Genomic DNA, 14,604 nt, shown 5'->3' on the forward strand with positions numbered 1-14,604 from the left:
AGAGGGAGAGAGAGTGAGTGTGAACAGGGGTGCAGCAGAGAGAGAGGGAGACAGAATCCAAAGCAGGCTCCAGGCTCAGCTCTGTGAGCACAGAGCCCAAAGCAGGGCTCAAACTCACGAACTGTGAGATCATGACCTAAGCCAAAGTCAGATGCTCAACCGACTGAGCCACCCAGGCACCCCACCTACATCCCCTTTTAATAAGGCTTCACAGCTACCTTCCTCAATATCAGAACTAATTTGTTACCCTCCTACAATTCCCGTACAATTTGTACTGTTAACACACATCTGATGTAGTCAGAGGTTGGCTGTGCATCTGTTCTCACTTGGCAAAACTTTCAGAGAGCAGAGGCTAAATATTTCATTGTTCCCCCAGTTTCTTAACATAGTGCTTTATACTCTGGTCTCTAATGATAGTAAACTGAGGAATGAGGTAAATCATACCAGGATTCATAATAAATAAGTTTTGAAAAATCCCATCACTCAACAGAAGTGACCATTTGAGTATAGGTATGGAGGAGATAAAGAAGAAGGCAAAGAAACAAAAAGCTGGCAATGACTACTGAAACAAAGAAGTAGAAAGACATGGAGCAGCAAGGTAAGGACTAGGAAAACACAAGTCACTTTACAGTACCAGAAGAATCATCCAAGCTTGCCAGTGACATAAGTTTCTCATTTTCTAATAAACTAGTGTAGCTTAAGTCATTGTTTGGATTCTTGTCTTCAAATTTCTTTCCAGCATGAGGAACAACAATCTGTAAGAAATAAAATGCAAGTAAGAGAAGCAAACTCATTTCTTTGAAGACCACAGCACAAGGTTACAAAAAAGACCGCCAATGTGCTCACTCTGTGTAATTCACAATTTAGGTAATAAGGGCTAGCTGTTTTATTATGAATCAATAACTTTCTTCCTGCCCCCATGCCACCTTCCTTCCCTGGTCCACCCAATGAGACACTGTTAAAATTTAACGTCTTAAATTGTGTGAACGATGCTCGAGGACCTAATATTCTAGTCAGTATACAAATACCCAGATGAATTTGAACACAAGGCTTGCTTTGGATTCCACAGCTTACATTGGAACCACAGATTTTTCTGTTCCTCAACCCAAGAACCACATAACCCTAAGGGCACACAGCAGTTTGCTAAGGGCATTCAAAGTCCAGAATAAAAGTTGATGTTGCCTTCTAAGTATCAATTTTATTTCACAATCATATTAAATATGTATCGGACAATACCATCTTTAAAATTAGATTGCAAAATGCATAGCAATTTTTAAGATAAAAACTTGGCCTCTCTGTGCAATTGCATACTTGCAGAGAACAGTGCTGAATTATGCTCATATAAATCTAAAGATGTGGAATCTAAAAACAACACAAATGAACAAACAAAAAACAGACTCAAACACAGGAACAAACTGGTGGTTCCTGGAGGGGAGAGAGTAGAAGGATGAGTGAAACAGTTGAGTAAGCAGTCCAAAATTCCACTTATAAAACAAATATGTCACAGAGATGACGAGTACCACAGAGAGAATACAGTCAATAATATTGTTATAACTTTGGATGGTGACAGAGGATAACTACACTTCTGGTGGGGAGCATTTATAGGCACAGAATTGTTGAACTGCTACGCTGTATACCTGAAACTAATATAACACTGTATATCAACCACACTTCAATTAAAAATAAAAAGGAGCTTATTCTCACCACTCCCTCCCCCGCACACACAAATCAAATGTATTAGTAGTTCCCTCTGGTCTACATTTTCTAATATATTTATTTTCCTCCTGCTCTCACTTCATCATCTCCTTTTTAGCAAGTATCTTATGTTTCTATACTTGTTTTGCTGCTTTCCAGTTTTATGGTCCTTCTCTTACCATCAATGATTTCTAATACTTTTAGGAAGTCAATTCTTCAACAATCCTAAAAATAATAAATTTCCTATCATAAAGAAAAGTTATAGGGGCACCTGAGTGGCTCAGTCAGTTAAGTGTCCAATTTTGGCTCAGCTCATGATCTCACAGTTCATGAGTTCAAGCCCCATGTCGGGCTCTGTGCTGAGACAGCCCAGAGCCTGGAGCCTGCTTCAGATTCTGTGTCTCTCGATCTCTCTCTCTCAAAAAATAAAGAAAGAAACATTAAAAAAAAAAAAAAAAAGAAAGAAAAGAAAAGTTATGGTCTCTCCCTTTAGAAACCATGTCTTCTAAATGTTCAGGAAATCATGCTTTCTGACTTAATTTCAATTTGACTACACCTGGACTTCCTCAAAAAAGCATCTCTCAAATTTGAAAGTTATTAGTAGTTATTTATATATAAGGAGCAAATATATAGAGCAGGGTTTGACAAACATTTTCCGTAAAGAGTCAGCTAGCAAAGTATTTCAGGTTTTATCAGCCTTACAGTCTCTATCACAACTTCTCAACTCAGCTGTTGTAGCACAAAGCAGCCCTAAATAATACAGAAACAAATGGGCATGGCTGTGTTCCAACAAACTACAGAAACAGGCAGATTGGATTTGGACAATAAGCCACAGATTGCCAACCCGTACATAGCACAGAGAAGTAACTCTTTAGAACTTTTTGTTTATATTATATATTAAAAAAAAAAAAACCTCATAAATATGAGACTCCAAACCCAAAATCCCTGCTAACCATTTATGTTGGACTTGGAACTGTTTCTCTGCTTAGTGCCCCTTCCTTTGAGGAGCGCATCTCTTTCTACATCACATGGACCTGGTGGGGTAGTCAGCCACACTCCACTCTGTGCATATATATAGACACTGAGGCATATGTACATACATATGTGTGTGTGCATGCACATGCACACACACACACACACACACACACACACACACATACACACACACACAGAAGTGGACATAAGTCCAGGCTCAACAGAGTGTTTTATTCCAATCTAACCCCTTGGCACAGTGATTTACAAAAAGGAGAACATATGACCCAATTGATCTCATTAGAACTCGTCTTTTTCTTTTTTAATTCACCCTTAAAGAAAGATCATGGTCTTTTTTGATCATGAATGTTAAGAATGAAGCAGGGGGGTGGGGGGGGGGTGGAATCTGGGTGGCTCAGTTGGTTACGGATCCTAAGCGTCCAACTCTTGATTTTGGCTCAAGTCAAGATCTCACAGTTCATGAGTTTGAGCCCTACATCAGGCTCTGTGCTGACAGTGCAGAGCCTGCTTGGGATTCTCTCTCCCTCTCTCTGTCTCTCCCCTGCTTGTGCATGTGTGTGCGCTCTCTCTCTCTCTCTCTCTGTCTCTCAAAAATAAACTTGGGGCGCCTGTGTGGCTCAGTTGGTTGAGCATCCAACTTCAGCTCAGGTCATGATCTCGTGGTTCATGAGTTTGAGCCCTGCACTAGACTTGCTGCTATCAGTGCAGAGCCTGCTTTGGATCCTCTGTCCCTGTCTCTCTCTGCCCCTCCTGTGCTCTTGCTCATTTTAAAAAAAGTGAGGGGTGCTTGGATGGCTCAGTTGGTTGACTGTCCAACTTCAGCTCAGGTCATAATCTCATGCTTCGTGAGTTTGAGCCCCACATTGGACTCACTGCTGGCAGTGTGGAACCCGCTTCGGATCCTCTGTCCCCCTCTCTCTGCCCATCCCTCCCACCCTCCTGCCTCAAAAATAAAACAAAATTTAAACGAATAAACTTGAGAGAGAGAGAGAGAGAGAGAGAAACCCTTACCTTCCCAGAGCCATCATTGCAGAGAGAGCCAGCAAGGAGTGAAGTAGAGCAGAGGTGAAATCCTGATAACACATGAGGCTCTGGACCAGCAATACTCAGTTCCTAGTTACTTGAAGGAGTAACATGGCTTTCTACTACTTACAAGTAAGAAACCTCTAATATCACTACTATTTAGCACTTACACATGTGAAATAGGAACTTTTACTCTCCCAGTAACACTCCAAAAATTGATAACATGGTAAACGATTACCTTGTTCTCCTTATTATTCGTCCATGATTGTAAACAAAAATCAATAGGCGAGTCTGTTGGAGAAAACAAAAATAACTGAGACCAAATTATTTTATCAACTAAATACCCAACAATTCCTAAACATAGCAAATTAATGAACTAAACATTTTTTTCCCTTTAAGGAGAATAGAGCACTTTTAAATGATGGTATAGGAACTTATCATTTGATCAGTTAAATTAAAACACTGTCAGGGTGGGGAAGTATAAAAAATTATACATATGCCAAAAAAAAACTTGAGCATGAATCTAATCAAGCCTTTTAAGCAAACTTTTGCTTTACAGAGGATACAGGAACAGAGAAACAAGAAAAATGACAGCATGACTAAGCATATGGAAAATCTACAGGGTGACTGATCTAGTCAACAGGCACTGACTAAAGAGACACAACAACAAATATACCACAACATAAGGTAATCTTCCTTGGACACCAATTCAAGCAAACCAACCTGGAAAATTAGCAAATGAATATAGACTAGAGTACTATATAATAAAAGAACTGTCAAGTCTGTTAGCAGTGTTAATAGCATTGTGGTTATATAAGAAAGTATCTGTATTTTGAGAGATGCACACTAAAATATGTAGGAAAAAAATGACATTTGGAATGTTAAAATATCAGGAAAAAAGGTAATAAAAAAACAGAAGAAATAAAGCAAGTATGAATAAATCTTATACTAGATTGTGGGATAAGTATAGGAGATTTTTTTAACAGAAATAAAATTTGCACACCATGAAATCACCTTTCTAAAGTGTACAATTCAGCAGTTTTTAGTATATTCACAAGGCTGTGCAACCATTAGCACTCTCTAATGCCATAATATTTTTACCATTCCAGAAACAAATACTGTACCAGTAGCACTCACTCCCCATTCTCCCCTTCCCTGGCCCTGGCAACCACTAATCAACTTTCTGTCTCTATCGATTTGTCTATTTGGTGTCTACAGATGTACCTGTGGATGAACAGAATCTCTTATAACATGTGGCCTTTTGTATCTGTCTTCCTTCACTTAGCCTAATGTTTTCAAAGTTCATCCATGTTACAGTACATATCAATACTTCACTGCTTTTTATGGCTCAATAACCCTTCACTATATGGACACACTACATTTTGTCTATCCATTCAGCAGTTGATGGAGATTTGAGGTGTTTCTACTTTTTGGCTACTGTCATTAATGCTGCTATGAACATTCATGTACAAGCTTTTGCGTGGACATGTTTTCATTTCTCTCAGGTATACACCTAGGACTGGAACTGCTGGCTTATACGGTAGTGCTATGTTTAATGTTTTAAAGAACTGTCAAACTACTTTCACAGCAACTGCACCATTTTACATACCTACCAGCAAAGGAGGAGAGTTTCAATTTCTCCATATCCTCACCAACACTTGCTGTTTCCAACTTTTTGATTATAGCTCTTCTAGTAGGTGCATAGTAATTATCTTGTGGTTTTGATTTGCATTTACCTGATGACTAAGATGTTATGCATCTTTTCATGTGTTTATTGGCCATTTGTACAACTTCTTTAGACAAATGTCTATCGAAATCCTTTGCCCATTTTACAGTATGGGTTGTTTATTTTTTTATTGAATTGTAAGACTTATTTATATATCCCTTATCATATATATGATTTGCAAACATTGTCTTCCATCCTTGTGTTGCCTTTTCACAGTCTTAATAAGTCTTTTGAGACACAAAAGGTTTCAATTTCAATGAAGTCCAATTTATTAATTTTCTCTTTTATTGCTTATGAGTATGAGTATGAGGAGTTAATATCATTCTCACTACATTCATAAATATTTGACACTTTTCATCAAGGGAAATACAAACATCTCAAGATTTTTAACATAAACAGGGGCATCTGGGAGGCTCAACTGGTTAAACATCTGACTTCGACTCAGGTCATGATCTCATGGTTCATGAGTTCAAGCCCTGTACCAGGCTCTCTGATGCCAGCACAGAGCCCACTTTGGATCCTCTGTCTTCCTCTCTTTGCCCCTCTTCCCTACCCTCTCAAAAATAACAAAATAAACATTAAAAAAAAAGAATTTAACACAAACATAAAAATGCATTCATTCATCAATTGTAAAATATAGGCTCAAGCAAGGCCTTTGACGTACTGAACCATTTGGAGTTACATGCTATCTTAACTACATAAGCCTACAATACATAGTTTAAAATATCTAGCTTTAATTTCTCTGATGAAAGAGAACAAAGAGTATTTAAAAGCAATCTGAAAGCAGCAGTCTGTAAGTTATTTATTTTACAATCTTCCCCACATTTTTGTAGTTTCTTTCCCAGATTCAATTTGAAAACAATTGTTCAAATGACTCCAAAGTGTTAAACTTGGTTTTCTTAGAAATAATAATCTTTTCGGGGCGCCTGGGTGGCTCAGTCAGTTAAGCGTCCGGCTTTGGCTCAGGTCATGATCTCACAGTCCGTGGGTTCGAGCCCCGCGTCGGGCTCTGTGCTGACAGCGCAGAGCCTGGACCCTGCTTCAGATTCTGTGTCTCCCTCTCTCTCTGCCCCTTCCCTGCTCATGCTCTGCCTCTCTCTGTCTCAAAAATAAATAAAAACATTTAAAAAAATTAAAAAAAAAAAAAGAAATAATAATCTTTTAGAATTTATAATTCACCAATGTATATAAAAATAAGTTTAGGAACAAAAATGACTACTGGTAAAAATATAAATTAATTGGAGCAGGGGCGCCTGGGTAGCTCAGTCGGTTAAGCGTCCGACTTTGGCTCAGGTCATGATTCGTGAGTTCGTGAGTTCGAGCCCCACGTCGGGCTCTGTGCTGACAGCTCAGAGCCTAGAGCCTGCTTCAGATTCTGTGTCCCTCTCTCTCTGCCCCTCCCCTGCTCACAGTCTGTCTCTCTCTGTCTCTCAATAATAAATAAATGTTAAAAAAAATTTTTTTTAATTAATTGGAGCAGGAAATGTGAAAAGTGTGTCTTGCACAAAGGGTGCTGCAACCATCTGACAGCATGACTTCCTAAGGAAAGGAGCTTTCAGCTTAATCAGCAACAATAATTAAGAGATTAAAAGACCTTTTCCTATAAAAATATTAATAGGTCAACGCCAAGCCATAAGTGTTTTCAGTTTCCGTATCACAGCTTAAGATAAATACCAAAGATAAGACAAATGAGAAAGGAAATTGAAATACATACGTTAAGAAGTAATTTCTAAATGTTCAGTACCTTGCACTTGTTCCAGTGGTGAAATCCTATCAAAATGATTTTGGCTCTGAAAGGATTCTGCAGTTTTAGCCTGCTCCTCTTCTGTTCTTGCTATATTTCTCTGCAAATCAGACTCTTCGAGAACAGCATCTGACAAATGCTGACTTTCTATATGGTTCTTTTTCTTAGAGATACAACTTTTTCATTAGGGAACAGAATGATGATGAAATGTTAGTTACCTTGGGTAAATCAATAAAATAGTCATTAATCAGTTATGTATTTAATCTCCCAAAATGAAAAAATGGATACAGTGAAAAGAAAAATTTCTAGGACCAGCCAGAAACTATTACTGGTTCCACTGTAGGTGCCCTGGGGACTGCACCACCATTTGGGGTCCAGAGATACACAATCTACCAAAATCAAATATAGCATCTTATTGCTATTCTGCCTTGCACGTTATAAAATGGGGGTGTTTTCTTTCTCAAATATCTCTGAATCTATCACATCTAGAGAAAAACTCAGCTTTCTAAAAACAAGACAGACTTAAACAATACTGATATATTTGCCAAAAAACTGATTCTCTGAATTACTAAATGCTTTACATTACTTTTAGCCCCTGCCACTGGCTTGGTCCCCATCTTTGTATTTCTATTGTTTTATATATGGATGACAGTATTTTTCCTTAAAGGCAATTTTTTCCTCCCAATCTCCTACAAAACTTCTTGGGTCCGATGCAATTCACCACAGCCTTCCACCAGCAAGAGGAAGGGTAGCAATGAACTTTTTAGAAAAAGGCCTCTAAATGCAATGAATTCATCATCTGACAAACTGATATCTTAGGGTCAGGCTATAATCTGGCCAGGATGGATGAAATGAAGATAGTTCTTCTCTATTCCAAGTGCTAACCCCCTGTGCCTGACGCAACTCCCAACTCTAATTCACCTCCCAGGTAGGTGTTCCATCTCTTTATTGAGGCTGTAATATACAGAAAGCCATTACCATTAGTTCAATCCAAAAGTGCATTCATAAGTAGATAAAGGAAAGTTTTACCCCAAACAGGAGCTGAGTAAAAGAGAGGGTAGGGGTAGGTGAAAAGACTATAAATGGATACAAAGTTGTAAGATATAGAAGAGAGAAAAAGAGGTGGGGGTGCAGAGCAAAGGAATCCAACAGAATGAAAAGGCAATCTACTGAATGGAAGAAAATATCTGCAAATCATATCTGATAAGTGGTTAATATCCAAAATGTATAAAGAACTCATACAACTCAATAACAAAAAACAAACAACAGAAAAAAAACCACAAAACACAAAAAACAAAAAACAAAAACCCAAACAATACAATTAAAAAATGGTCATATCTGAAAAAGTATTTTCCAAAGAAGACACACAGATGACCAACAGGTACATGAAAAGATGTTTAACATCAACTAATCATCAGGGAAATGCAAATCAGAACCACAATGAGGTATCACCTAACACTTGTTATAGTAACTATTATTAAAAAAAAAAAAAAAAAACAAGAAATAACAGGCATTGGTGCAGATGTACAGTGGTAGTAGGAATGTAAACTGGGAATGTAAGTTGGTGCACCCAATATGGAAAACAGTATAGAGGTTCTTCAAAAATTACAAATAGATCTACCGTATGATTCAGCAATCCCACTTTCAGGGTATTTATCCAAAGAAAACTAAAACACTAACTCAAAAAGATATATGGCATCCCCATGTTCAATGCAGCATTATATACAACAGCCAAGATGGAAACAACCTAAGTGTACATCAACACATGGGTGAATAAAGAAAAAGTGATAATATATACATAATGGAATATTGTTCAGCCATAAAAAAGGAAATCTTGCCATTTGTAACAACATGGATGGACTTTAACGGTGTTATGGTTATTAAGACACAGAAAGACAAATACCACATAATCTCATTTATATGCAGAAAATAAAAATGAAAACAGAAAACTAAGCTCATAGATACAGAGAACAGATTAATGTATCCCAGAGGTGGGGACTGGGGGTAGGAGAAATGGGTGAAGGGAGTCAAAAGGTATAAACTTCCAGATATAAAATAAGTCACGGAGATATAACATATAGCATGGTGATTATCAGTAATAATACTATATTGCATATCTGGAATTGTTAAGAGAGTAAATCTTAAAAGTCCTCATCACAAGAAAAAAATTTTCTGTAACTATGTAAGGTGATAGATATTAACTAAACTTATTGTGGTAATCGTTTCACAACACATACAAACATCTAATCATTACATTGTACACCTAATATAATGTTATGTGTCAATTATATTTCAAATAAATAAAATGAGCATATGAAAGAGAAAAAAGACAATAAAGATCTCTATGTGACTTTTTAAAAATAAAAAAAGGTGGGGGCACCTGGGAGGCTCAGTTGGTTAAGCATCTGACCTCGGCTCAGGTCATGATCTCACAGTTGGTGAGTTCAAGCCCCACATCAGGCTCTCTGCTGTCAGCATAGAGCCCACTTCAGATCTTCTGTCCCCCTATCTCTCTTCCCCTCCCTCGCTCACGCTCTCATTTTCCCAAGAATTAAAAAAAAAATAAAAATAGAAAGGTGGTAGGGAAGGCAAGTTGGTTACATGAAATAAATAAAAAAGAAGTCATGACATTCAGATTCATTTCATATTTTAAAGGCCCCCACTCTAAGAAGAGCATACACACTTGGCCCTTAAACAAGATAAGGGTTAGGGGCACCAACTTCCTGCACAGTTGAAAATCTGTGTCTAACTTTTGCCTCCCCCAAAACTTAACTACTTACTATTGTTGATGTAGAAAAAACATACACAGTCAATTAACACATACTTTGTATATGTATTATATATTGTATTCTTATAATAAAGCTAGAGAAAAAAAATGTTATTTAGAAAATTATAAGGAAGAGAAAATACACGTATAGTACTATATTTATAAAAAATAATCTGCATATAAGTAGACCCATGCAGTTCAAGGGTCAACTGTAGTGTGACCGTTAGAACTTTATAACAGAGCCAGTTACCCACCTCCCCCCAAATCTACTTCCTCAAAACTAATGGGCTATCACTTGCCCATTAAAATTCTTCAAATTAAGTCAAATAAGTTTCAAGTAAAAGTGGCAAGAGTAACTTCTAGGAGTGCATGAAAACGACAGTAAGAACATCTATAAAAGTAAAGCAATCTGAATGAGAGCCACCAGTCTTAGCCCAAGCTTACGTCAGATTCTCGAATCTGAAAAGCAGATGGGGTACGCAGGAGAAAGAAAGCTGTGGTCCAGAACAAGAACAAAAGGGCCCAGAAGCAGAAAACAAATCTGCCAGGAAGAGCTGCAGAAATGTTTCCTGACTACAGGAGGAAGGAGGAAGGAGGGCAGGAGGGAGTCTGGAGGGAGGGGTTGACTGAAAGTCTACCAGATGCCTGTGCTGGGCAGTTTTCCACTCCTGCTCCCCAACCAAACAAAACAACAGTGTCAACATGACACCACACACCTAGGATGGCACTTCTCCACACAAGGCATATGAAACACCTGTGCAGAATGAAACTATAGTGGTGACAGCAGTGTTAAACACCTGGCATAAACGGACGACTCACCTGAGTCTTTGGGGCCTGCTCACCCCAAAGTGAAGCCAGCCAGGAGCACTGCCTAACTTGCACGAAGACCTAACGGAAATGAGACCTGGATACCCACTAGCCCATACTAGCAATCAAGAAGGCAGCCATAAATCAGATTCAGGAGAAGGAGCAGCTTGAGAGATAAAAATAAAGATGAACAAACTAAACAACCTCAGAGACAAGGAATAATTTATAGAACTTTGAAAAATCCCAATTAGTATTCTCAGAAAATGTTCAAGTAGCCATTACATCCACAAAAAGGAGTTATAAAAAATGGAAGACTAGGGCACCTCGGTGGCTCAGCGGGCAAAGCGTCTGACTCTGGATTTCCACTCAGGTCATGATCTCATGGCTTGTTGGTTCAAGCCCCATGTTGGACTCTTCACTGGCAGCGCGAGGCCTGCTTGGGAATCTCTCTCTGCCCCTCTCCTGCTCTCTCTCTCTCACTCTCTCTCAAAATAAATAAATAAACTTAAAGGGGGGTGGGGGGGGAAGACCAGAAAAAAGAGCTCTCAAAATTATGACTGCCAAATGATTTAATTGAAGGGTTGGAAAAAAACTGGGAACTTATCTAGAACATTGTTTGCACTGAGACAAACAAAAACAAACAAAGGAAAAAATAATGGAAATAGATCAACCCAGGCAATCCAAACAGTAAAAAAGAAAGAAACATAGAAAATTACCAAAGTAATAATTATCTAGAACTAAAGCACACAAATTTCTGGACGATGCCAATTAGAATTTGGTGGGGGGAGGGGGGGGATGAGTACAAAAATCACCCACCACAGACTGAGAGAGGATTCTAGGAGTTTCCAGAAAGAAAAAAGTTCAGACACCAAAGGTCAAGGATCAAAATGACATCAGGCTTCTCATACTATGTAGCTATGCCTTCAAAATATTCTGAAAAGTTATTTTCATCTTTAAATCTTATCCTCAGGTAAAATATTCATTAATTCCAAAGTTAGAATAAAGATATTTTTAAGACATAAATTCCACCCTCCCCCAGAAGGAGGCACAGAAGCCATCCTTCACATGGGTGAAATGCATAGCTCTGCAGCCTGTGGAGCACCATCACAGCAGACATAGAAGTCTGGCTCTCAGACAACAACCCAGATCTTCAGACTACTCAATGGAGGCAAGGAATAGCCCCAAAGCACTCACCTCCACCCATCGAAAGTCTAGAATGAGGCCAGTACACTGTACCTAGAACTCCATCTCACCAGGTCTCCTATCTTCCATTAACAGGGATCAACAAGACCACTTCCCAGATCTCCTGGCCCACATCAAAGAATCAAGAGGCTACTACTGATACTCTCCTCCCTTCTCCTCATATCCACTATCTCATCACCAACATCAGTTCAGTGGGGCTAACTTCATTCAAAGATCCACAAGCACATTCTCCCCCACCAATCCTCCCCAACAAACCCTTCTACTGTACCTTCAAGGTACAGTGCTGGATCAGCCAAATCTTGTTATTCCTGAACTCCTCCTGTGAACACCCCTTTCACCTCACGCTTTAGGGAAAACCTGGATGTCCTGTGAGGACACTGCCTGCCCTAAACACTGGCAAATGAGAACTGTCATCTCTCCCACAGCCTTGGAATCACTGGGTGTAGAGATGGAATGTGTGTCTCCATCAACATGTCCTCTCGGTACAACTTCCAGATCACCTTTGCTGAAGTCTCTAGGCCTGGAGTCCTACAACCCCTCATGTCATCTGCCTTAGGACCTCAACTCTATAATGTTCTGACACAACCCAAGCCCCCAATTCATTCATACCACCACATCTCACACTCCCTCACCCTTCTGCTATCCTTTCCTCTTCCTTAACCTAAATCTCATAACCAATCATCACACATCCTCAACTTCCTTATCCTTCACTGCTTTCATCAAACTACAAGCCTAGTCAAACCCAACTCTCCCCTCACACTTTGCCAGCATCCCTGCAGCTGAATGTGGTTGGGGAAAACACCACAATCACATTAAATTCATTACCATGACCCTGGTGGGACTCCTGATGCTGTCTGACAATCCCACTATTTCCCTCTCTGTTCACACTCCCACACTCCCGTGACCGTTTACATCTCTCTACTCCTCCTCCTCCACCCTATGTTGATGACCATGCCTCCTCCTGCACTAAGAGACCCCAAGCACCGAAAAGACAACATTCAAATTCCTACCACCACATGTACCCACACATACTGCTTTCCCACCTGTAATACAGAGGAACTATCCACGGTCCTACCTCTCTCGTCATTTCCTCCATGGCATGTTAGATCCCGTCCACTCTTATTTATGTAAAGGCATTGCTCTGGTAATTCTCTTTTCTTTTTATATAATCAGACTTTCCTTTTCCAGATCATTCCTATCTCCATGTAAACTTGCAATAACTTCTCCCACCATAAAAAAGAAAAGAGAAATAACTTCTCTTGACCTACTATACTCACCAGCTATCACAGCCCTGCATTTTGGCTGACTTTTGCAGCAAAACATACCATCTCCAAAACTAACCTCTGACACTAGTGTGCCTCCTCCTGTTTCCACCGAAGCCACCTGACAGGGCTACCTACGACCTAACCTATGCTAATTCCAATGGTCATTTCCTAGTCCTCAGTTTTTTGGACACAATTGGACCCCTCTCGCTTCTTTCACATATGTTCTTTATGTGACTTCTGAGATACTGCTTTCTTCCTACCTCAGGCCAGTAATTATTAGTCTTCATGTCTATTCCTCCTCTCTCCACCTTAACGTTGAAGTGCCCCGACATGAGGCCCTGGTGCTCTTCTCTTCATCTACCTCACGCCCTTGATAATCCAACCTCCTAAGTGGTCTTCCTGCTTCCAGACTTGCGTCCAAACAGTGTATTCACCCCACAGTAGCCAGAGTGAACCTTTTAAAACAAAACCCTCTAAAGGTTTCCATCTCTCTCAAAACCCTTGCTCACCCCACAGCTGCTTCCTTCCTGCTGACTGAACCTAGGTATGCTCCTAGCTTAGGGCCTTTACACTGATGCAGCCTCCACCTGAAATCCTCTTCCTCCTGATGTCTACATGACCAATTACCCCCTTCAAGTCTCTGCTCATATCTTACACCTCCTCAATGAGACCGCCACTGATCACTCCCTTCAGCCTACCCAATTACACTCCTTATCATGTTCTACTTTTTTCTAGTACTTTTCCCTTCAAATATACTATAAAACTGTATATTTTAATGTCTTTTTGTTTAATGTCAGTTTTGTTCACTGGTATTTCCTAAGTACTTAGAGAAGTACCTGACACACAGTAGGCACTTGGTCAAAAATACACATGGAATGAATAAGTATACAAAGAGTTAACATTTTTAATATATAGAAAGCACTTATATCCAAATGTTACCAAGAGGCAATTCACAACAAAAATATAAGTAATGAATAAACATTAAAGTATGTTCAATTCCATAAATACTCCATTATGAATTCAAACACAGCAAACTTTAAGAATGCCAGTAATACCACCATCAAGAGATAACTACCATTTACATTTTGGTTTATAGCCTTCCAGATTTTCTTCTATGCATTTATGCATGTGTACAAATTTTTTTACTTCTAAAATCAAGGATTAAAAATAATACCACCAAATGTTGGAGAGGGCTCAGAGAAGTAGGCATTCTCATGTACATCTTTTAGTGGGAGTATAAAGTGGTACAAATCTTCTAAAGAGCAATGTGGTGATTTGTAACGGTCTTTAAATTAAATATTAACTCAGCAATTTCAATCCTAGGAATTTATCTGAATAAAATAACCTACTAGATGTGCAAATGTATAAATAAAATTCAGTA

At 39.1% G+C, this 14,604-nt stretch overlaps 1 protein-coding gene across 4 annotated transcripts in view; it reads right to left on the reverse strand.

The window, feature by feature from the left end:
* Window positions 1–14,604, reverse strand: part of CEP192 (centrosomal protein 192) — a 131,031-nt gene that overhangs the window by 108,408 nt on the left and 8,019 nt on the right. For all 4 annotated transcript variants that reach the window (XM_042909424.1, XM_042909422.1, XM_042909421.1 and 1 more), the window contains exons 5-7: window positions 7,182–7,357; window positions 3,950–4,002; window positions 635–755 (exon numbers count right to left, since the gene is read on the reverse strand). In XM_042909424.1, the coding sequence (XP_042765358.1) occupies window positions 635–755; window positions 3,950–4,002; window positions 7,182–7,357 (350 nt within the window). The remainder of the gene's footprint in view (window positions 1–634; window positions 756–3,949; window positions 4,003–7,181; window positions 7,358–14,604) is intronic.

Source organism: Panthera leo, chromosome D3, assembly GCF_018350215.1.
Source record: "Panthera leo isolate Ple1 chromosome D3, P.leo_Ple1_pat1.1, whole genome shotgun sequence".
In the NCBI taxonomy this organism is placed as follows: domain Eukaryota; kingdom Metazoa; phylum Chordata; class Mammalia; order Carnivora; family Felidae; genus Panthera; species Panthera leo.